This window comes from Sinohyriopsis cumingii, chromosome 3 (assembly GCF_028554795.1).
Source record: "Sinohyriopsis cumingii isolate HCF-2022 chromosome 3, ASM2855479v2, whole genome shotgun sequence".
Taxonomy (NCBI): Eukaryota; Metazoa; Mollusca; class Bivalvia; order Unionida; family Unionidae; genus Sinohyriopsis; species Sinohyriopsis cumingii.
Window position 1 is genome coordinate 55,901,300 of NC_142963.1, and position 25,979 is coordinate 55,927,278.

Below are 25,979 nucleotides of genomic sequence, written 5' to 3' on the forward strand. Positions count from 1 at the left end.
GTGATTTATTATAAGCCTTTCCAATATCTTTAGAATAGTTGTAATTTCTTTTTATAGTTAGGACATTTTTAATTTTTAATAAATCCCACCCTTTTTTGCTTAACAAAATTGGATTGGTTCCCTGGTATTGTTATGGGATAAATATCATGTTGGACACACCCTACGTAAGCCGCCAACCAACATTACCAGACAGGCATTGAGGTGGAACCCTCAAGCCAAGTGGAGAAGGGCTGACCAAGAAACACCTGGCAATGCGACTTTGATGCGGACATCACTGTGATGGGTCACACCTGGAGTCAGCTCGATGGAATGACACAGGACAGAAGCCTCTGGCAATCTTTTGGGGCAGCCTGTACCCTGGCAGGGGTGACGGGCAAAACAAACCTGTGACATGTAACTAGGTGTCTCCCATGCAGTGATATGAAGCTGTCGTCAAGTTTGAAAGACAGTTGTAGATCAGTTGAATTGCCCTCAGATTGATAACAAGTATTTCTCATTTATTACTTGTAATCTTACTTGCCAGCATGAAATAATAAGGTAATTTAAAGGACTGCTGAGTTGACAAATTAACAGCAATACGTTTATAGGTCTTTGGGTAAATACTTTGACTTAATCAATTTGGGACAAAATCCTCTACAATCTGGAATCAAAACAGTTGTGAAATAAGCCTATAAAGAAATTGAGTGCACGTGGGCCTTCATGCTTATTTGTAGCCAGACAAAGCCCCAAAACCTTTTGCATTAGTGAAGAAAAAAAAGTATGTGATTTCATATTAGATGACGAAATCTTGTTCCTAATTAACTTATTAACCCATGGAGGATTTTGTCGTTTTCACCTGAAATGTGAGTACAAAACACATTTTGGGGGCTATTTCTGAATACATCCTAATACGTCGACTTCCAAGAGATTTCCCACTAACCTAATGAGTAGTTTTGTTAGAAACATCGTTTTTCATTGGCTATTTCACTCTCGCAGGAGCAGAAGGGTAAAAGCTGGAGTTCTTTTTTTATCGAGACCACTGTTTATTTTTGTTTGCTTAATGGACCCATCATTTTTGTATCGAGACCCCTCATTATTTCAAATTTCCATCTTATCCTACGTTATGCAAAGTTTCATCTGTCTGTGTGCAGTTCATACCAGTCTGCCTTAGATTTGAGGCCAAAAGTATAAAATCCAAACACAAAATCGGATTTTGACCACGGGCGATTTTTGGGTGGAAAAAAATCTGGTCCAAAAGTTTAGGTTTTTCCCTCTGTATTTTTTAGTGCAACTAGAATGTCTAGATTGTTTAGTATCTTTGTAGAGCTATATCTGTGTACCTTTCTATAATACCACTCACTTGAGTGTATCTTACATGACCTTGATGCTACAGAGCTTGGCAGTAGGCTACTACCTCCTGATGCACAAATGCGGTGCCAGGTGTTAATGGGTTAATGTGTTAAGTAATAAGTATGGCTATTTCTTGATTATCTTTTAATTCTGGCTATTCTCTCTGTTTATATTTCATTTAACCTTTGTTGAGTTTTATGTACATTATTTTTCAATGCAAAAGACCTCAGTCATCCAGGTACCCATGCTAGATTCTGCTCATGTCACTGAACATTTTTATGCCTCCAAAGTGCTGCCAAATGTTGTGGAAACCAGCAAACCACCTGTTAAGCACCAGAACCTGAGGTATCCATCTACTACATGACAATGCATCTGCACATAAACTGCCATAACAACAAATTCCCTGAAGGAGCACAGCATCCAAACTTTACCACAGATTCCATACAGCCCTGATTTGGTTCATTGTGATTTTTGAATGAATCCTGTCATCATAAGTTCGCTTAGGGATAGATGATGTGACAGCCACAACATGGTGGAAGTGGAGTTTTTCAGTATGTAAACAAATTACCAAAACTTGAATACAAAAATGCATTTAATAATCGATAATCAGACTGAGAAAGTGTACAGGGGCACATGGGGAGTACTTTGAGTGGAGATGCACTGATGAACCATGTACTATTCACTGCTGACGGTCAGAATTTAGTCCTTCTTTGCCAATGACTGCACTTGTATCCCTTTTCATTGAATTTGAGGGTTTTGAGTACCTAGCAAAGTGGTGCTTCTTGTTTTCATCCCTCATGTAATAATCATTGTAAAGGTTGTATTCAGTAACACCTCAAGGTGTGGGTAAATATGGTTTTAAATGGGCCACATGGGATGCCCTACCTGCTATACATGTGATAAAAAAGACAGGACAGATCAGGAGATTTCCAAAATTTGCTCAGGAGTTTGGACCTAAAAAGAGGGTAGATTTTGATCAACCTAATTGTTGAACAAATTAAATTTTTTTCAGTATTAAAATATGCACATCATCTTGTCAAGTCAGTCCCTTTACACAGCTGCCTCACTTGGAGCTCAGCATTAAGAGGTTAGAGTTAGGACTGGTTGGGATGGTGTCAGAATAATGTGACTGGGTGGGACATCATGCTACATGTCTGCGGCATGATGCCCATGTGTTTGACATCACTATAAACTGCCACACTGCAGACATCATAGCGATATGACTGAAAAATTGTTAAAGCTGCGTTAAAAATCCTAATTACACACACTGACACACACACACACACACACACACACACAATCCCTTTACAGAATATTATTGCCATTTATACTCTTCTTATATGTACCTCAAGTGTGTTTAGAATTTCTTTGATTCATGCTGGATTATATAGGTGGCAGTCCTTATCAAAGTTTATCTTAACGCTTAAAAGATGATATACAATTACTAGATCCAGGTTTTCTCTGTAGCCAAGCTGAATTTTCCTCAGAAAGGAAACTGTCCTTTTTAGTGTCTGCATTGGGTGGCTATGCCAGTACAACTCTATTGATTTCACCAACCAGTTTAAATTGTTTCCAGCCTAAGGGTTGATTCAGTTTGATGACTGCCTGCTAGACCTGCTCAAGATTCATACTCTCTGGGTCCATTATGATAAAATTTTAATGTTAGTAAGATTATTCTATATGAAGCACAAACACATACGTTCTACCTTGTACCATCATAACCTTTGTGACTTTAAGCCCAATTTTCAGACATTTTTGTCATTATCATAATCACTAACACTTCTTTTTAAAAAACACAAATCCAGAAAATAATTATCACTTAGTAGAATTTTAAACTGAGACAATGATTCCAGACAATACCCTTGGCATTATGGATTACAGCAGCAGTTAGTGTAATTTACTTTAGTCGGATTTACATTGAATTAAATCAAGGTCAGTCAATATCAGTCTTTGTGATGCAGTCGTTGATAGTACTGTTGAAGCATATTTGCCTAAAAATCAAGATTGCTGGTTACGTTCTGGAGATGGTCTTGCATGAGAGATAATATTTGGCTGTAAAGTTGGCAAATAGTATCTCTATATGTGTAACTCGATCTACATTTTAATGCAGATTCCAGTTAAGGCATATTTGTTATTGCACAGTTAATATGCATTTATGAGCCCAGGATTCTGCATCATGCTCGATATCTTTATTGCCACCATAACAGACTTTAAAATCAGCTTTACAAGAAGAGCAGAATGCATATCCATGTCCCTTTGAATATGATTGTAACCACTGAAATTCTTGTTTTCAACAGTCTTTGGATTTTGTGATAATTCAGTTTTTAGAGTTCATTGTTTTGATATTGGCACATTTAGAAATTGTAATGTAAGGATATTTTTTTGATCAAAATACTGCTGTCCATTACAAAGTCTGCAGATCTAAGTTAATACAAAAGGATTCTTGAAAATCCTGCCAATTATTTATAACAGAAACAGGTGAGAGAGGTTCTGCAATTGATGTGCTCCCCTCTCATTTCTGCATGCGCAAAATTTGTCTTTCCTTAAGGTCTTAGGTGAAATAAAACATGGCAGGGTATGAAATTGCTGATTGTTTTCAACTTTGGTCAATGGTAGTGAGAATGTGGAGAGTGAACTTCAAGTAAGTGGTGGCAGGAATGTGGAAAATGAACAGCAAAAATGAAGAAAGTTATGGATGTAGTGGAGTTTCTAGTCAAACAGAGGTTAATGATTAAAAACAATGTCAAATGCCGGATTAGGTGAACATCCAGAAACTTGAAACAAACATTTGAAGCAAAGTTTCAGAATTTATGGCTGGTGGAGCACAAATTGTTACAACACTGCACTGAGATGGGAGGTATATTGTATGATAATTGCAAAATTATGGGAAAAATAATCCTCTTGCATTGGAAATTACTATTTAAATTTTAGAAAGTTGACATTTGCATGACAGACCAAATCACAAGGTCATATGCAGGATGAGAGAGAAATGGATATATACATGTTCAATAAGTATTAAATATTGCTTCCTCTTTTCCCCCATTTTCTACTTCTTCCTTATTTTGGTGGGAAGGGAGAAGATACCCCAATGTTAGGTAATTAGGTAAAATCTGGCAGCATTTTCATTCCAGTTTGCAAGGGAAGTGTGGTCATCATTTGGCTCAGAGAGATCTCATTCATCAGCTGCGTTCCTCAAAGAGAGATTCCCCAACGAGGTCTACATCATCTGAAAGATTATTGCCTGGTGACCAGTCACTGGGCACTTGGTAGTGTGTCAGATGATAGTCACTGACAGTCTCTCACTGGTCACTAGTCACTTTACTGGTTAGGGTGTAAGGTGACAGGCATCTGACTTCTGTCGCTGGTGACCAGGTCACCAGAGATCAGGTATGCGTTACTGGGGAATAGTGTCAAGTGATAGTTGCAGACAGTCTGTCACCAGGCACCAGTCACCAGGGATCTGTTCAAGTGTTTCGAGACAGTCACCAGGTACTGGGCAGCAATCACTGGCTACCGGGTGTGACCACTGGGTATAGTGTTTTGGTGCTGATCTTTCATTTTTAGTGTCAAGTCACCAGTCACTGATTGCCAGATGGTGGTCACTGAACACTTAGTGCTGAGAAATGACAACAGACATTGAATACTTTACTTTGGACCATATCAGGTTTAGACCTCCAGTTTGGGGAAAGAGATTGGTTTGATAATCCTCCTTTCTATGTTTACATTCATTTCATTGAGGGAAGGAGATCTGACTTTAGATGACTCAAAATGGATTGTGTCAATACCTGTCCCTAAATGCCTCTACAGTTCCAGACCAGATGGCATGGGAGATGTATGCCATTAGTCTCTCGGGTGGGATTGACCATTTGCCTATGCCTTCACACCTTTCAGGATCATCTCTCATTTTCTTCACAGAATCAGGACTTTCAAGTCACAGCTTACCCTGATAGCACCACTGTGGCCCCAGTGTTCATAGTTCAACAGTCTTCTCAGTTCCAATGAGTTAATGCTCAAGATAAATCTGCTGTCACATTACAGAGGGTCCTTCTTGCACAGCATTCCTCAAATTCTTCACCTTTATGCCTGGGTCATATCAAACAATCAGTCTGCTATGACCAATATTTGAGCATTGTTGCCAAGTTCATCACGTAAGCTAGAAGGCAGTTGACATGGGAAGTCTTTTTATGTGATATGTGCAGTATGAAATGCATTGATCTCTAAAGACTTTTTAAAAATATTTTCACATTTTTGGAGGAAAATTATCACTGAGTATACACCATTAAGACTAGAATAAGCCTCACAGTTGTGTTTTCTGTGCTCCACTATAGGGTCCGGCACCATCTTTAAGAACTGATCAGGTGCTTTGAGCTCCAGAGACCAGTCTCTTGCTCATTATTACCTAAGTGGAACCATGTGTGCATTCTTTGGTTGTTATTGAAACCTTATAAACCTTTAAGTGAAACTTCCTTCAAGAACATTACACTTGAAACAGTCTTTTTTCTGTCTTAGAGTTGGCAGAGAGCAGTGAAATTGAAGTCAGTGGAAAACTTGTTTTTCCATTCAATAGTAATTGTAATTTAGTCTGTTTTTGCTCACCTGGGTTTCTGACCAAAAATTAGCTACTTTTTGGTAGCTCCTGCTCCTACTGAAATCCCCAGCCTCAGTTGTATCTGTTTTGTAGATGATCACAACAGAATCCTTCACTGAGCTAGAGGTTTACATTTTGTTCATCTCTGTCAAATGTGAAAGGAAAGGCTTATGACCATCTTTTCTGCCTCTGTAAAAGGTACCTCTGATATTTTATCAGGCACCATCTTGGTGGATTATGTTGACTGTAAAAAGAGCTTATCAATTTCTTTTTGAAAGTTTTCGCTGATGAAAATCAAAACCATTATGCAGCATATTGGGCTGTTTTGAATCACAATTTTTATGTGTGTGTGCATGTTATGAGTCACCCTCTAGCTATCTCACAACCCTCTTTTTCTAGTCATTTTACCTTCGATCGGTGCAAAGTGTTTTACCAGAGTATGAGGTTAATAATGTCTTTGACCCGATTGTTATCAGCTGAAAAGTTGTCAATACATTCTTCAGTCTGCAGTAGATAATCCTTTTGACTGCAGTGGTTTATCTCAGGCTATCAGCCTCCAAATGGTTTGGCAAATTGAGTTAACCTAATAATAGGTACTGTATTGCTGCTATTCAAATCTTTTTTTTGGGGGGGGGGTAGACTAATTTTTTAATTAATGAGACATACCGGTACCTGCTGTTATTGCCCAATTTCCTCTCCTTCCTGTGATTTCATTTCTGTCTTGGTCCAAGTCAAAGGAAGACGGTATTCCAATTACTGAAAGTGGATTGAGGTATCAGACTGGTCATGTTTTTTTTATTCTAGACCTTCAAATACTAATTATAGAAGGGAATAATCTTCTTTTACTGGCACTAGCACCAATAAAGTTAAGCAACACAATAATAGCAGGTAAGTATTACATAATTAAAATGAGTTTTACTTTACCCCCAAACTACATTTTTAACAAATCTGCATTTCTTTTGCATTTTATTTTGTACTTTATTTGTGTTTGTGTTCAGAATTAATTTTGGTTTCATTTTGTTTGCATTCAATTCACATTCATATTTCGCCTATTATCTTCTCTGTGTTCATTTGTGGCCTCACAATGCATTTCTGATTTTGAATTTATAAATTCCTATTATTATATCCTTTTGTTTTCGCAATGCATTTACCAAAGTTGGTTTTTCTATTTTTTTAGTGGTTGAAAAAAATGTAAAAATATACAGTGGGTAGGGGCATTTTTTCAGAAAATTGTATTATTTTGTGCAGTTTAGATAAACATGGTACCAATACAGCCACTGGTGATGATGTCATGGTTTGTAAGTGTTGGAATACTGTCCTTCATGATAATAAGTCTCATCCTGGAATATCATGTGACAGGAATTTCAGCTGTTGAAATTTAGTGGCAGCTGAAAAAGAATTTTTCAAATCCATTTATAAAATGCATTTGGATTGTTTTATGTTCTTGTTTATCAATAAATTGTTTGCATTATGTCTTTTGCAGTTTAGTTCTCAATTTTCAGAATGCATTCATCATTTCATTTGAATTCATTCTTCATTTGTTATTCCATTTGAATTCATTCTTCATTCTGCATTCCATTTGAATTCATTTTTCATTCTGCATTCCATTTAAATTCATTCTGCATTCCATTTGAGTTCATTCTTTTTTTTTGCATTCCATTTTTATCTCATTGGTCAAGTTGCACGTTTAATAAGTGTCCATAAGATACTCCATGAAGTTAAACATGGACCATGACGAAAGAAAAATCAGTTTTGACCATGTGTTTCCTATTGCACTGGTTTTAAAATAAGGGTAGGAATGGGTTTTTTAAATTATTAAACACTATATAAATATATTTAATGTGTTTATTTTATTTTTTTCCTTGGGGGAAAAAGTACTTGGGTTGGCACTGGGAAACAGGGATGGTAGGTGGATTGGTAAAAAAATGTTGTGTGCCTAATAGTCTTAAGATTGTTAAAAATTAATTGCCAAAACGTTTCCGATTTCAAGAGATGCAGTTCACAAAGACAGTCATATTTTGTTTGTTTTTGTAAATTATCACATGAGTAAATAAATAAACAAGTCCATGGCATAGATCTTGTTAAATATTGATCTCAGTTTTGAAGAAGTCATAGTAGCCAACACCATTAAGTGTTCAGTGCTCGTTTAGAGCAAGTACAGGCTTCAAAGTCATGAAACTCTCTAAGGACAAAGTGAAACTCAAATTCTAAACTTACAAATGAAACATATATTTAGATCATTTGACATTATATAATAGGCCTATATATAAAGAGCAGAGAATAGTGAAACTAATTTGAGAAGTTTGGTTATTCTATACTTAAAGGAGTGAACGTATTAACTATTGAAATATGTTAATTTTGAGTGTTATCCAATTATTTTTGCTTAGAACATGGTATGAATTGTGGGTAAGAAATCATGCTTTAAATACAGATGAGTCAAAGTCGATATACTGTTGTCTTATCCCCTGATAAGATTTATTCTTGAGGATACATTTTTGGAATGTTTGGATGTCTCACATAGTCAGTGTTCCTTACATAATTTAAATTGCACAAGGTACAATAAAATTTTATGACTTTCGTGAATTTAATATAAGTTCATGCATTTATGACTTGTAAATAATGCATTTAATTTTTTTGCTGTTCCAGTATGACAGTTGCAAGACCACTGAGCTGATTCTGGTCCAAATAATGTTTGATTTTTTTCTTCTTCTGCAATCTCACCAAAAAAATGTGCTAAATTTCATTTCTTGTAGTTTAATAATATTCAGAGCTCCAGATAAGTAATGTATATGTGTGTTTTAAGTATAAGGAAGCATTAAGAAATTTCTTAATGGATTAAAATTACATAGAACAATTAAATTTTAAGCATTTATTCCAAAGCTGATTGCATATTGTTCTTGCCATTAGAACAGTCCATGATAATGTTGTAGTATTCAATCAGTGTAGTCTATGTTCCAGATGTTTTATTGTAATCATTTAATCAAAATTTGCTTGCTCGTTTCTCTCCTCATATGCACAATCCATGTTAATGATGACCATTCTATTCAGTCATGTAAATTATTGTCAACTATACCTTGGAGAAAGTCTCTGCTGTTTTGTAATAATGTTACTTGATAGCTGTAAGAACACTAGCTTAAAGCAGAGCCAATTAATCGAACACATCCAGAATTTGTCTTGGTCTCTGAGACATGTAACACATCCTAAAAGGAATTGCTAATGTCTTGATGATTCAAGACTTAATCAGGTATTACCATAAGTTGTTGTTTTGTGATGTTGACAAAATACCCCAACCAAATTTCAACAATGCGTTTAGTGAAATTCCAGGAGTTGAATACCCATTTTATTACACTCTTATCTAGGGCTCTGGATATTTACAAGTTAAATTATTTTTTTAAATTATAAATTGTAAGCTGCATTTTTCCTGTCTAAACATATTTATTAGGGCCAAGAAAAAAAGTGAAATAATTCTCTGTTTCTTTTGATAGTCTTTAAAAAGTTGGATCATTAGATAGGTTTTTCTCCTTTTAAAAAAAAATCGTTAATATATCAATTATTATATCCTCATTTAGTTCTTATTGTCTAACTGAAGAACTACAAAGGAATCAGAGTGGTTGGTACAAAAAATGTAATGATTAAAAAGTTTTGAACAGACCTGATATGAAATGTTTTGGAAAGATTGTTGGCTCGTAAATGTCAAAAATGCAGCTGTAAGTTTTTGTTTTAATAAAAGGGTCTGTCAGGTTTACAGGAAACACAGAATTTCTTGTACTTGGCCTAAGTATTATCATTAAGCAGTGTTCTTGAATATGGGTTGCATCTCTTGTATTAATTTGTTCTTTACATTTGACCTTTCAATTTTCAGTCACTGCATTCAACAAATCTTAGAGGGTGTTAACCATTGTCATCAAAATAATGTAATACATCGAGATCTCAAGGTGGGTCTGTATGACAATGCCAGCACACGAGTGAACATTAGCATCTTCAATATCAGCCATGCATCAAAGGAAAACTGCTTCATTTGCATGTCCTTGAATGTTTGCATTGCTGTTTTGAGCTTTGTAGATGTTGCTGTGTTATTACATCCTCCTTTAAATTCGTTTGATGATTTTCTTTTCTTATTTCCTCTTATAGTACCAAAGACTGTCATCCTTAGAAATTTTCACTTGAAATGCCTTATTTACTTAGTATCACATTTACTTGATCCAAATTTCTTCTTATCATGATAGCGTCGATGTACTCTGGACATGCTTAAGTCTAAAGGATAATAAACATTTTTGATTGAGGGGAGGGGTATTGCCATTTTTCATGACAAGATAAGCTATACATGGCGACCAGTATATTTTTGGTGGGAGAAAAATCAGGGAAGAACTCAGAAAGAACCATCAACCCTTGGGAAGCTACTGGCAAACTTTCTCACATACCCATTCATCAAGCCAAGACTCAAACTTGTAAGTTAGGCGAGATGTGGGAATAATGTGTAAAGGCAAGTGCTTTACATTACTCAGCTAATTGGGGTGCACAGTATTTCTGAGAGTGAAATTACTTTTGTAATTTTATGTTTGAAAACATGAGATACAGTAATATATTTGGTTCCTTTAGTTCTACACTATGGTAGATTGGGACACAATGGCTGTTCCTTCTTTTTCGGGCAGATAGTGCATATATAGATTTATGACCACTTATTTTGCATAATACATCCCAATCCTTATGAACCTACCTGTCCTACATGAAAAAATCTGACATCCCTTTAATTGAAAATCACATACACTTTGGAGTCGCTATGGAGTTTTAAAAAATTCCATGTGATGTAATAGTTGTGAAAAATGTTAAAGTTTTCATTATGGTACTGAATGCCATTAAGTAGAAGTGTTTTGTTTGGTGTTTTATGGCACATAAAATCGATTATTCTGTGCCAATGCAATTGGAATAACAATCCTTGCCAAGGGACATGCCAAAGCAGCTGACCCTGACTGATCTGATAGTAGGATTTGAACCTGCGCCATTTCAGTCACAAGTCTAGCATGTTTACCACTTACTGAAGCACATTTCATACATGACATTTCTCCTATAACTATTTTTGTTTTATTATAATTTTTACCTCATCTGGATTTTGATAAAACTTCAAATGTAGGCAAATATGATGAAGACCTCATATGACCTTGATTATGTGTGGGTTCTGCATGCTGTAATGAGGTGTTCTTGCATTTGATGGCAGGGGTTGATATCACTTTAGAGACTATTCCTGATAGATCAGATTTGGTCAGAGGGCTTAAATCATTAAGATCTAGAATGAACGCAGTTAGGAACAGGATCCATGCATATTTTTGAGGTTGTTTTGCATTGGACTAGTTGAGCTATACAGCACTATAACAAATCATTACTAATTTTTTAAAAATTACATTAAACTTGATCACTAAGCTTATGTCATGTAGATATGTTGTTTTTTATGAGCAAGATCTACACGTTAGTGAGATGATTTTGGATATGATTGATTGAGATTCCTACCACTTGAGAGATTGATCAGACTTGCTAGATAGGTTAATATCAAGATGTTCAATTATTTTATTATGAGCAAGACCAGTGCATAGGTGTCTTACATTAGAAAGGGAGATTTTGTTACCATTCTAGGGACTAGTTTTTAAAAGCGTTTTATGTGACTTATCATTGGATTTCATGAGCTTGTAAAAAAAAATCAGATTTCGGATCAGATTGTGATGAAACTTGTTAAATAGTCTTATCAAGCTGTTGGACAAGTTTGATTTTGAGCAAGATTTACTCACAGTAATGCAGTAATTTTGAATCTGATTGGCTGAGCTGGTCACCACTCTGAAGACCAAATTACAATGTGATTTTGCTCCACCTTAAACTTGTATTATCATTGTCATAGGTAATTTCTGTAATAAACTTAATCAGCTTATCTTATTCAGATACCTTGCATCTGATTAGTTGAGCTTGTTAACTGTCTTGATAGAGACTATATTTCTCATCCAGTTTAATTTTTTATACATAAATGGGTTTATATTATCATGATATTGGATAACTTTGATTATGACCAAGAGACTGTGCATGTTATTTATGCCTTTAACTTCAGAATTTTTTTTATCAGGATGTTGTAAACTGTTATGTAAGCCAGGTGAGTGATATCAGGCCCACTTGGACCTCTAGTTGTGTGTGTGTCATGAATCTCCAACTGTGAAAAATGTTGACTAAGGTCTACATTTGTGTAATAAGTCAGCAGATCAAAATCTGTGCCCCTTGTTTTCTGTTACTTCAAGTGACGAACATAGATCCAATATGTGGATAAATAATGTAATGGTCTTGCCCAGTCATTTCTTGAGATCATCTTTGTAAGATGTACAAGTCAAATATTCGTCATTGTAGCCTTTTCTTTAAACCTGCCCCCCAATATTTTAAGTATTTTTGTAATATGCAGACCAAATTTTCACTTTATATTCTTTTGACTATCGAAATATTTTTTCAAAAGAAATTTCTGGCACGAGTATAAATTATTTCTGTAAATTTTTTTAGGTAAATGTGACCTTTGTTTTAAGGATGTAAATATACTAAAACAAATTCCTGGGATGACTTGGATAATAGTCTTTGGAACTTGATTGTACTATTTTAACAGTGAGCATTTTTCCTTGTTGATAGGATAAAATTAGAAAATGAGTAAAATGCTGGTCATAACCTTTTCACTACATCAATAACACCCATGTATTCATTCTAATGTACATGGGTAGTTGAGGTCATATTTCAATTAGGCAGTACCAATTTCAGAGAATGTAACAGCTTTTGCACATAATAAACTATGTTTCTGAAATGGTTTCATGTTTTTCTAATATATCTATAATTTGCATATATATATTGGCTGATAAAAGTTATTCAGTTGGAAACAATTGGGAAAGTTAATATCATTTAAACTGGAATAGTTTTTAAATTTTGGTGTAATTTGTGTCAAAATGTTAATGAAACCAGCACTCAGACTAATAAAAAAAAAGTATTATTAAAGCTTTTAAAGTATTCAGCTAATTTTTATATCTGAAAAGCAAGAATCCACAAACTCATACCCACCTTTTAGTAAAGATCCTATCAAGGCATGTGAGAATGCTCATTTTTCTAGGCTTATATAGCACAGGAGGCTTTAACCCTTACAGTGCTATTGTGTTGAAACATTGCCAATCCTTCATTGCATTATTGTTAAAACATGCAGGAGATTCAGACTGTGATAGAGCCTGGTGCTTTTGCCCAAGACTGAAACTTGATTGTACCAGCCAAGACTAAGCAAAGTTGTTAATAAGAATTGAATTGAAAAGTTCTGACGATGTGCTTAAGGCATTATTAGCTTTGAAATAGTCTTGAATGTGATTTCAGGGGTTACTGACTCGTCTTTATGATCACATGAATTCTCTTTGCTTTTTCTGTACTTGCAAAAATTTTGCACAGAAATAAGACTAATTGCCGTTGATCCCTTTGAACAATATACAATTGCTTTTGGCACTGAAAGGGTTAAAAAATGGTCCAATACCTTTTTTCTCTCTTTTTTTGTTGATTATCCCAGTGGCAGTTCTGTGTAGCAGCTATTGTAAACATTTTCATGCTTTCCCTCTTTTCAGTCACTGCATGCAGCAAATACTAGAGAGTGTAAGCTATTGTCATCAACATGGTATTGTTCATCGAGATTTAAAGGTAGGTAGTCCTCCCATTTTTATTGTTTTGTGCAAGAAATGGATGCTTGTGAAAACAGTATGTAAAGTATAGTTCTCTAAACCTTTATTAAATGTATGAAATCTGTGTCTTAGAAAAAGTTCCTTGTGGAAGATCAAGGCACACATTGTACTGTGTTGTGGTGGTCATGTGCTTGCTGTTGGACTCGTCATTTATATGCCCATCGTAAGGTGCAACATACTGTTTTGTGATGTTTACCATCCATTTGTCCATCTATCTGTCTGTTACTAATTTTGTTTGCACATAATGACCTTTGTTGTCCACCATCTGCAGTTACCACTTTTCGTGGATGGCTTGCACTTGCTTTAAGAATGAACCATTTTGATTTTGGGTTAAAAATCTTAAAGGTCAAAGGTAACATAACTGAAAGAAAGAAAATGTTTTTTTTTTCACAATGAATGTAGTTCTCCACTGTCAATAATTACTGAACTTTATGAATAGCTTGCACTTTGGATAAGGATGAATTCAAACAATTTTGTTGTCAAAAGGTTAAGGTCACTGACATGAAGAAGGTTACTGGTTTCTGTATCATAATTTGAGTTCTCCACCATCTACAGTTACCAAACTTTGAGGATGACTTGTACATGGTGTAAGGAAGAACTCTATTGATTTAAGACTTTAAAAAATCACAGGTCAAGATCACTGTGATTTAAAGAATAAAAGTTGTTTCTGCATAGTAACATTAGTTTTACATGAGATTCGTCAACCAACGCTTGAGGTAAAGAAGACTCGATTTTGGGGGTCAGAAGGTCATTGTCAACAAATTTCAGTCGTCAGCATTGAGGACAATTAATCTTGCAGTTTTCAGAAAATACGCCGCTCAGGGTATTCATTTTTTAACATCATTTCACCTATTTCCTGGTCATAAAGTGTAGTAAAGAAGAAAAGAAAATGTAGAAAACTAGACAGCCCAGAATTTTCCCTGCAGTTTTCTGTACATTCATATCAATCATAAATGAATTTTCCCTTCTGTAATTCCTTGATTAGTTAGCTCACTTCTTATAAATTTGTGGAGGGTTTTCATTGAAGGGAATAAGAGAATGTAACTCTAAGTACACAGTTTTTGTTGTGAGATTTGTAATGTAAATCCTGAAGAAAAAAACCTGCTTCACTAAAAGTAATGTCTTCAGGGATTACAACTGTCCACCTCACAAGGTCTGTTAATAGTATGGTAATGTATCTAGTATAGTAATGTATCTAGTATACATAATGTATCTGCCAGTTACAACTGTTATTCATCCATAGCAGTCCATCAACAGTGTTCTGGAACCTTTCAGTGGGTATCTTGCTTTCATGTAACTTTTTAAATATCTTCCATATTTTTCTGAATTATTGTTTTTTTTAAAGACTAATAATTAATTGATTAAATGCCAAAATTTAACGCAAAACTATTGTAACAGTTTTTCATACATGTCAGTACATCAACAACATTGTAGAATTTTCTACTGCATATCTTTCTCTCTTTTGACTTCAGTGTTTGTTCCTTATCTACCAGCATCTATTGTAATGGTTTCCATATATTTATGAAATATTGCTTTTTTTTTAAAGACTGATAATTAATTGATTAAATGCCAAATTGCACATTTCTGAAAGTTTTTCACTAGAGAATTTAGTTCTTTTTGTCATTAATTAAACCTACAAAATACATTATACATGCAGCCATCAGTGATTGCACTGCACCTCAGCAGCCTATTACAGATTTTTCGTGTTCAGATTGCTAAGTAGTTGTTTTAAAATGGAAATTAGGTGCTGTCTGAAAGTTTCCATCACCTTCGCTCTTTAAGGGTAATCAATAATTTACAAATAATCTGTATGGATTTTTGGTGTCAGGGATAATTACCCATCCAATCTGTTAATTACATATTATGGATGCATAGTCTCAAAAGAGTTATCTAACATTAGAACTCATTCGTCAAAGGGAGTAGTCATGAATATACATAGTCAATTAAAAAAAATTGTTTCTTTATATTTTGCCAAAAATGTGCATCCAGCTAATGTCAGAATGAGAAATTTTCTTACCCAACTTTAACTGTGTTCATCACTTGTCTTTGGGAAGTCTGTCATACCTGGGTGACTTTGGTCTATGCCATTATCTTCAAAACAAGGGACTAGCATTTTATGGGCAATTTAATTTGATTGTCATTTTAAGAGATTTTGTTGTTTGTAGCTTTTTAGAGTTTTGGACAGTTATTGAAACACACACACAGAAGCATCTTCTGTTCACCAAAGTGTATTTGGTTGCATATGCATTCATTATTTATATTGTTAATCCCTTTATTGGTTACAGGCAACTAATTAGCTTTTGAACTATGGAATCTGCTTTTCAGTGGTAGTATATCAAATACTGTATTTAAGAGAATGAAGGGCATTCATTGGCTGAAAATAATTGCCGGATAAAAATTATGTAGTATTTTGGAAGAAACTGGTGTATGTATAAATTGTACACATGAGTAGGTTTGAACTGAAAAATGTTTTTAGATCTTCTGGTCATAATCGCTAGGAGCTTAATGGGATGATCTTTTGTACGTTGTCTGTCTTTGCACAAGTTTGTTATTGGAGGAGCTATGTTTGTAACGAGTTAAAAAAGTCTTGACACATCTGGTTTTAATCTTATCCTATACAGTTATGTTTATTGATGTGCAGCATCTACTATGGTATTTAAAATGGGAGAAATAAATTTCAAATCGATTCACCAGAAGTTACCTGATTTGCTTTTCTTCATCGGTTTTAAACCTTACAGTCACATCTTGGATAGTTATTGTCAGGGCTGTAAAGAATACAGGGGGTGTCAAATACAATACATAACACAAATACAGGTTGACGAATGTGAATATTTATTGATAAATATTAAGTAAAGAAAAACAAGAACAAAAAAAACAACAGTTCTTAATCTAAAGTTAGTTGACTCATAGGTTACTCAGTGTCTTAGTTTCAAGTCTCGATAACATAAAAGCGGTTCAAATAAAAATATTCTTTAAAATGACGAATTTTTTATTTGAACCACTCTTACGTTATTAAGACTAGAAACTAAGACACTGAGTAAGACACGGAGTAACCTTTGAAACTGGAAGATTAGTTTTTTATTGTTGTAAAATGCATCCTTGGAGATTGAAATTGACTTAAAATGTTCATCAATAATTGCATAACTATTGAACAATAATGTTAAAATTATTATTCATAATGGTAAACATCTTAATAAATAATAAAGTAATTTAATTTTGCATAATAAATATGAGACTTGAGTCTTTGACTTCTAGAACAAACAACTTGATGTAATATTTTGTATAGTGTGACAGAAACAACAAACTATGCTTTAAAACAATGAAAGATTGACTGTATTTGAAATATGGTTTGTACTAAACTCATTGGTACATGTTAAGATCTGTGTTAAGCTATTTGTATTAAACAATATTCAAGTAATGGTGCTGTGATTACTGAATACAATTCTTGCATGGGACATTTTCGATTCACCGAATATTTGAGTGTATCGTTACACTTCTAGTTATTGTAAGAATGAGCACTAAAAAGTCTTTGCGTTTTTGAAATTCTGAATATCCATGACAAAATATTTGATTTGCTGATTGTTAATATGGAAATAATATTGCTATACTGTTGATAACACTGGTCTATAGCCAAAATGTTTCTGAAATAAATGTAGTCAAACTATACTAATTCTGGGTCACTGAGAATGAAAATGATGCTTCAATTTTTTTATTGGCTCTAGTTTTAAAGATACACACCTCTTTCGATAACTCAAGCACATCAGGGTCCAAAAACACAGACCGCACTATAAGTGAGGGTGCGAGTTACTGATGGACCTCTAAAAAAAACCGATACGACATCCATAAAACATCTGGGTTGGGGGGAACTTGGCTGTTTAATGGCTGAATCCTTGTTTTATTATTCAGTCAAGAAAAATTGTCAATAAAGCACTTTTTTTAATTGAAGTTGATCATTATTCTCTATAATTACATTTATTTTCAAAATTTCAAACATATGAAAAATCGATAACATGACTGCAACTGGTTTCAACAACCAAACACTGTTTGCAAAAACATTCGTGTATTATGTCATAGCTTTTTGTTTTCTTGATTAGTCTGGTTCCAGGAGTGATATTTAATAGTATTTTGTGAAGCTAGGAGTCTATGAAACAGGGAACCAGACTAGCTATTAATACACTACCAAACAAGATTCCTTTTTATCAAAAACATGCAACATTTGTTTTGTTTAACAAGTGTGATCATCGAAACTCAATTTTTGTATTTTTCAACTAGTAAAACATTGATGCTGTGATTTCATTGCAAGTAATAGTGAAACTTCTTATCATCCTTGATGATATCTCTATGTGTGAATTCAGGAATTCTCTGCAACTTGTTTTTCCCACAATGGTTCGTATCTGTGAAACAAAGCTCTTTATTTTATGAAGTACTCATTTTGCTTGGTTGCCTTGCTATCTTTAATTGTATTTATAATTGAGTAGGTTAATTTAAAGTAGTTTAATTAGATTACATACACAATAAAATTTATCACAGTGTTCGATTGATCAACTGAAATGAGTTACCCGACATAAGCGTGGTTCATAAGTGTGTAGGATTTGTATGCCTTTAACTTTTTTATTCCACCTCCTTTATTTGATTCAAAAGGCGTAATTACTGTGATAGTAGAAAAGGAGGCAGAGTTTTATTTAGTGCAACAATACAACAAATGCTTCCGCTAGTCTGATATCAAAACATGGTGGGCACTTAATTAGGTTCTCAGAAAAACGCTCGAGGACATAGCTGTTAAAGTACATTGACACATTTTACGTTTCATTATAAGAGGACACATTGCATTTATGATGATTACACTTAAATGGAACTAAAAGATAGAATTAGAACACAAATTTCAATTGATAAATTTAATAAAAAATTAATTACTATTTATTAAAGTACCGCCTCCTAGACATAAGTGACATTTTTGTTTATTGAAATGCCCTTGAATATCGTTAATTGTGGTGTACTAAGAATGTTGTTTGAAAAGAAAATGTTACAAATTATACTATTTTTTTATTAAAAATTAATATTTCATAATGTTGATTAAAATTTCCAGAATCTATATACCGTTTTCGAGGATAAAACGAGCAATAATATATCATGGTTTCCATTACCAATTTTGATCATGATTTTCTTCAAGTTCAACTAATAGGGATCAGAGTTTTTGTATTTTCTGTTTTAAAAAACATGGGATTCAGGCCTTACCCTGCGCTACAAGTAGGTTCGTGAGTTATCAGGGTGCGAGTTACTGAGGGAGTGATGTACTGGGTCAGTATATACGGCCTTTGACTTGGGATTGGTGGTGGATAAGTGAGGTATAAAGGGGAGAGATCTGAGTTTAAAACAGAAATGACTAATTTATATCTTTAGATCAGTGAATAAATTTATGACTGGGTTTGGAATCTTGTCCCATTCTACTTCATGGAAGGTGATCATGTAGCCTGCAGCAACGTCGATGGTTTGATGGCAGCCTTCAACATCGTTCATGATCCAGATGAGTGGAGACTGTTCAGTGATTCATCAAAAATGAGTCTTAAATCTGTTGTGCTGCATAATGAAAGTGTTTTGCCATCAATTCCAGTTGGTCATGCAGTCCATATGAAGGAAATCTATGAAAACATGAAACAACTTTTGAGGTGCATAAACTATGATCAGTGGCGGCTTTGTGGCAATTTCAAGGCTCTTGCTCTGTTGCTTGGTCTGCAGACTGGATACACAGAGTACTGCTCTTTTCCCTTTGAATGGGATAGTCGTGCGAGAGATTCCCATTACATCAAGAGAGATTGGCCACTCTGACAGTCATTGGAGCCTTGGAGGAAAAGTGTTCAGCATCAACCACTTGTTGAATCAAGGATGATTTTGTTACCACCCTTGCACCTCAAGCTGGGTCTTATGAATAACTTTGTCAAGGCCATGGACAAAAAACACAAGCAGTTTTCAAGTACCTCAGTGGATAATTTCCAAGGTTAAGTGAAGCTAAGATAAAGGAAGGTGTATTTGTTGATCCTTAATTTGTGAACTTCTTTGAGATGATGCATTTGACTGTGCACTGTGTGGCAAGGAAAAGATGGCGTGCAAAGCCGTCTAGTTAGTAGCAGCAACATTTGGGAAAAAACATGGCAGACAACTACAGGGAGTTGGTGGAAAACCTCCTCAAGGCATACAAAAGCCTTGGTTGAAACATATCACTAAAGATAGATTGTTTACACTCTCATCTAGATTTATTTCTCACCAAACTGCGGATCAGTGAGCGATGACCACATCGAGCGATTTCACTAGGACATTGCAACAATGGAGAAATGCTATCAGGGCAAATGGAGTTCATCAGAGCTTGCAGACTGCTGATGGACATTGACAAGAGATGTTCCATTTAATTAATAAAAGAGACAAGCCAAGCAGCACCGAGCAGGCACTGTATATGAAAGAAACTATATACAGTGTACTTGTATGTACATATTAGTTGTTTGCCTTTTGTTTCCTAATAAATTTTATTTATATAACTCTTTTGCTGTCTTTTAAAGTGTTACACAAATAGGACAGGTGAAACATTATCATGTAAAGCAGCCATAAACACATGAAAAGACCTTGGTTTACAATTTATGATTACAACTCTATTATCTACACAATATACATAGAAGTAAAATGTAAAAACTTAAATATCTTGGAAACAGTAGCCAATTAGTTGTTTTATTTGTCATATTTAAATCCAGCACATAAAAATCAATAATAAATGGCACATTTATATCTTAGAAGTAGATGGCTTCTAAAACATTGTAGACCAGTTTAATTCTTTATTTTTCATGTATCATCTTTGCTAAGAGAATATTGTATAATTGTCAAATGCTTGTCTAATATGCAGTTATAATTTACAAAATACACTAATATAATGCTTCTGAATCAAGATAGGTTGGCCACTTGTGTGTATGTCTGTTATTTTTTGTTTTGACAGTTTGAGTTATCAATTGCTACAGCAGGTACCGGTAACCAGTATGTGACCAACTTTGGGCAGATTGTAGTAGAACTGTCATGGAGAGTTTATCATTGAAATTTACTCCAATTCCATGGTTTTAGCGAAACTATAATGCTTATATGTATCACCATTCACTTTAAGATTATTTTAATGTGTAATGATTGTTTTTTTAATATCCTTATAGTGATTTGAAAATCTAATACCTAATTTCAGATTACATATGTTAAGTTTAACTGAGCTCACACAGTTGTACATGGTGGCTCTCTCCCAAAACCATTTTATGTAAAATAATGTATTATTCAGAGGAAATGAAGTCTGATCCAGCTGCAAACTGTTTGGAATAATCAGTATAACAAACTGCAAAGACTCTGATCTGCTGGTGCATTATGTGATGGCAGATCAGGGACTATTTTGTTTGCAGTTGGAAAGAACTTATAAGCAAGTATAGATGGTAGTTCTATGATCCGAATGATGAAATTCTTTTAATAATGTATTGATCAACTTGGCCTCAGATTTCTTTCAATGACTTGAAACTTTGATTTACAAAAAAAATGTCCATTTTCATAATTTTGATTTGAAAAGAATTTAAGATTTTTTTAAAAGTTACTATGCCAAGCTGGATATAGCATGTTTCATCTGCATCAGTCCACTTCCTTTACCGTATTTCCACACATACAATAAGCACCCAACAGTTGAACAGTGTAGACACAGTTGTCTTCTCATAATATAACTGCAGAGCAGTCTACAATATTCACTCTCGGTCAGAAAACAAAAAAAACCCACTGAACTGCCAGCACTTAACGATCTTATAGATCAAAGTCAGTGCTGTTTGCATTTGGGTATACATGTTATGCATGAGCTAATACCATATATTGTGTGACATATGTCGGATTCCTGGCTACTGAAAATATATCCACATGATCCAAGTATTATTGATTGACTTGTTCGTACAGGAAATGCCAGGCAAAATCCATGACGCTTCTGTATCATGGTGGTGTTTATTAATAATTGATCTTTATTATCCACTCTTTAAGCATCATTAATAGTGATATTAGAAATCTATATCAGACTGCGATGGCATATAAACTCTGTTTAATTCTAGTTGTGTCACAGTTATCGTTGGGGACTGATCAATCATTTAGCCTTATAGCATGGTGGATATTTATTAGTACTTTCCAAGAGCCATTATATGTGTTTCAAAATGAAGAATAAATCATTTATAGACATCAGCATGAACTCCAAAAATTACAAGTAGTTATATTCCCAGCCCCTAATTAAATTAAATTACATCCCCAGCCCCTAATTACATTAAATTACATCCCCAGCCCAAATTAAAATAAACTCTGATACATGTGATTTGAACAGTGTTCAGGAGAATTCCCATATCAATTGAATGACTGTCTTAGTCACACCATGCAATTTTCTGTTGCCTTTAACTCTTTTTCTAAAATGATGACAAAATTCGAGGCCCACTCTAGGAGACAGTTATGTGAAATAGTGATGACAGTGCCTGTCATTTTGTCCACATACTTATAGACAGTGAAGTTTACTTGCCTTTCTCATGTTGATGTCTTCATCCCAACTCCTTTGTCTATTGAGTGCTTTTATATTGTGAGTATAATGTCTGTTCGTATTTAAAAAGCCATGTAAACCAGTTTCAGCATAATGTTTTTGAAATTTTTTATGTCAGTTTAATGATGATTGATATGTACAGTTAGGATTTTATTTAAGAAATTCATGCTGAAACTTCACACATAAAGTTAGAGGAAGTGAAATTCCATGCATTGTTAGCATAACTAATAGTAATTTAATACACTTTGGCGGTTGTTTGCAGTTAAAGGTAAAAAAAAGGTTTATAAGGATAAAGCAGTACAGCTAATTTGCTACAAGAATCTAAAGACTATTTTCATTCTTTTTGTTGTTATTGGATTCATCGGTTCTTTTAACTCATTAACTCCTGGGGGGCCCCGAGTGGCTGAGTGGTCTAAAACGCTCTCTGTTACGGATCACTGCCATCTCACCTCTGTCTGCGTAGGTTCGAGCCACGGATTCGGCCAATGTGGGTATGTGAGAAAGCATGCCAGTAGCTTCTCGAGGGTCGGTATTTCTTCTCGGTGTTTTCCCGGGTTCTTCCTCCACCATTAATACTGGCCACCATGTATAGCCTATCGTGTGCTGAAAAATGGCGTTAAGCCTTATAACAACAACAATAACAACAACATTACCTCCTGGAGATTTTTGTCGTTTTCGCCTGAAATTAGAGTAGGAAGCACATTTTAAAAGCTATTTCTGAACACATCCTAATTCATCAACTTCCAGGTGATTTTCCAATAACCTAATGCCTAGTTGTGTTAAAAGCATCGTTTTTCATTGGTTATTTGGCTCGCACATGAGCAGAAGGTTAAAAGTTTGATTTTTATATATTTTATTATTTATTTATTTTGCTTAACAGACCCATTATTTTCGTATCAAGACCACTGTATTCAAAATACCCATCTTATCCTACTTTTTGCAAAGGTTCATCTGCCTTTTTTCAGTTCATACCGGTCTGCCTTAGATCTGAGACCAAAAAGTCTAAAATCCGGACACAAAATTGGATTCCAACCACAAGTGAATTTTGGGCGGAAAAAAATTGGGTCCACAAAATGAGGTTTTTCCCTCTGTTTTTTGTAGTGCAACTAGAATGTCCAGATTATTTGGTATCATTGTAGAGCTACATCTGTCTACCTTTCTATAATACCACCCACTTTAGTGTATCATACATGACCTTGAGGCCACAGAGCTCATCAGTAGGCTACTACCTCCTGCCACATAAACTCGTCAGGGGTTAATGTGTTAATACATCCAACATCTGACATCCTTTAGCACAAGTTTGTTGATGTCTGTTTGGCATTAATGAAAATGGTACTGATCTGATATCCAGTATGGCTGCCACTTCAGTAATATTGAAAATCCTGTTATTGCTTCCTCTCTGAACTTAAGTCATAATGATGTTTTATGATGTCTAATTGGTCCCAAATAGAAATGGTTCCACTTGGTCATCCAGTATGGCTGCCATGGTGGCCATCTTTAAAATATTGTCACAGCTTGTCTGAATGGGTGATTATATCAACATCAGGGTATGGCTAAAAAGACTTGTATGATGTCAGGTTTGTCCTAAATGAAATGGGCATCCAATGTGGCTACCATTGTTTCACCAGGAGCAATGCTCAACAATTTTTTTTTCTTCATATAGAGCCCCAGGGCATTTGGTTTAAAATATATCACTTGACTGTACTCAAAACCCTCTTGTGCCTCCCCCCCCCCCAGTTTTTAGCACGGTGGTTGGTCTCATATACTTGTGATATTGATAGTGAACATTCTGCTGTAGAGGGTCTTAGAAAATATGTGATCCCAACAATTTTAAACTTTGTATGTTTAGGCAGGTAAGTTCTGGATAATTGTGACTACTCATGTAATTTCTGGCTGTACATCTTGCGTTTTGCTTTCCAGTCAATTTCATCATGATCTGTAGTGAAGGGTTTTTGAGGACCTTGGCGTAGCTTTGGTTTTCTTCATGCTGTAGAAATCTCCTCATTTCTCAATTAAAGTTGAAAACAGAAATGAAGTTGATCAGACATTTGTCTTTTTGTATATAAGCATTTAAAAGTAGTTACTTTGGATGTGTCACAACTCAGAAAAAACCCAACACTCCATATGTCAATAGAATCAGTGGCTATCAACTCTGGAAATGAAATGGATTAAAATATAATGTAATCTCTCAGATCCTTTTGGGTGAAAATCATTGTATTGACAGCTTTTGCAAGTTGCTAATCCCCACATTTAACTTAATTTTAAAAAAGTCACATAGGTACCACTTGGTATATTTAACCATTTGCTCATTTCCAATCAGCAAGACAGATGAGTGCTAATTATAAGTAACCAATAAAATGTATAGAACAAATAGTAGTTTTCCATTCGTATGTCACATGATTCAATTTTGTGCACAACAGTAGAGCATCTGTCCTTTCAAGGGACTCTCATTTTATTCTATTTTATTCCAAACAGCAGTTTAAAACATTACACATTTTGACCACTAGACAACAAATTCTTTTCTGTATTTTGATGGCAGGTAGAAGCCACTTTGATAAAAAGTTCTTGTTGAGTTTGGATTCTACAGTAGGATTTTTAAAAGTTGAGCTGTATGCAGTATTAAGAGAAAAGATAAATCACTCAAAAAATTGGGGAAAAAGTGACTTGGTGAATGTCTGTAGTATTGTAGTTTCATCTATCATATATTTGTGGTGCTGGTATCATACTTTCTCTTGGGACTGCTCCGGTGGCCTAGTGGTTAGAGCATCCGTCCTGGATGCAGGAGCCCCAGCCGAGTCATACCAAAGACTTCTAAAAATGGTACTAACAGCTGCCTCACTAGGCACTCAGCATTAAGAGGTTAGTGTTAGGACTGGTTGGCTTGGTGCCAGGATAATGTGACTGGGTGGAACATCATGCTACATGGCTGCAGCCTGATGCCCCAGTGCTAGACATCACTTTAAACTGCCACACTGCAGACATCATAGCAATATGACTGGAAAATTGTGAAAGCTGTGTTAAAAAAATCTAAACCACAAACCACAAACTTTCTCTTGGAATAATTATTTGTCATGTCTTTGCTCAATGTTTTACTGAGGGTTTCTCATAGGACTTGTAATCTAAGGGTTGCGTGTTTGATACCTGCCATGGCCTTTCCAATTCAGCTGCCTCATTGGATCCTTGTGAAATGCACTGAACTCAACTAAACTGAGCATGATAGAGCTAGTAATGTATTAAAAGTGCCATTAACTCATTAACCTCTGGTGACATGTTGTACCTCAGGAAGTAGTACCCTACTTCCAGCTCTATATATAAACCCATATGGGTGGTATTACAGAAAATTAGACATGTAGCTCTACAAGGATACCAACTAATCTGGCTTTTCTATACTATTGCTGACCAAGATATGAGGCATAAGTTAATTTACAGGTGCACTTGAAACTCTTGACAGGCATTCTGATGTGATATCCATCACCCAGCAGACTACCACTTTGTATAATGTACAAATTCAAATCATCACAACTTCTTTCAGTCATTTTTCTTGGAATGTTCATTATACACTTGAACACTAGTAAATCACAGGTGGTATTTGTCAGCATATACTTTGATTTTTTATGAAGTGCTGTGTTGATGATCAGGAACAGTTATCACTCCACCGACCTTAGGTCAGTCAGGTTAATTGATTTACAAATTCATCATTGGTTTTAGAATGGAGAAGAATGGTATTATAAAATACAGGGTTTATACTCTGCAGTAAAATGAT

At 34.9% G+C, this 25,979-nt stretch overlaps 1 protein-coding gene across 7 annotated transcripts in view; it reads left to right on the forward strand.

Annotated features, from left to right (window-relative positions):
• The window catches only part of LOC149802889 (calcium/calmodulin-dependent protein kinase type II subunit delta-like), a 298,291-nt gene that overhangs the window by 140,265 nt on the left and 132,047 nt on the right, over positions 1 to 25,979 (forward strand). For 5 of the 7 annotated variants that reach the window (XM_089952361.1, XM_089952366.1, XM_089952365.1 and 2 more), the window contains exon 6: positions 13,531 to 13,603. In XM_089952361.1, coding sequence (XP_089808487.1) covers positions 13,531 to 13,603 — 73 coding nt within the window. Of the gene's footprint in view, positions 1 to 9,779; positions 9,853 to 13,530; positions 13,604 to 25,979 lie in introns of all 7 variants that reach the window. The other 2 variants (XM_089952362.1, XM_089952367.1) reach the window with 1 other exon arrangement.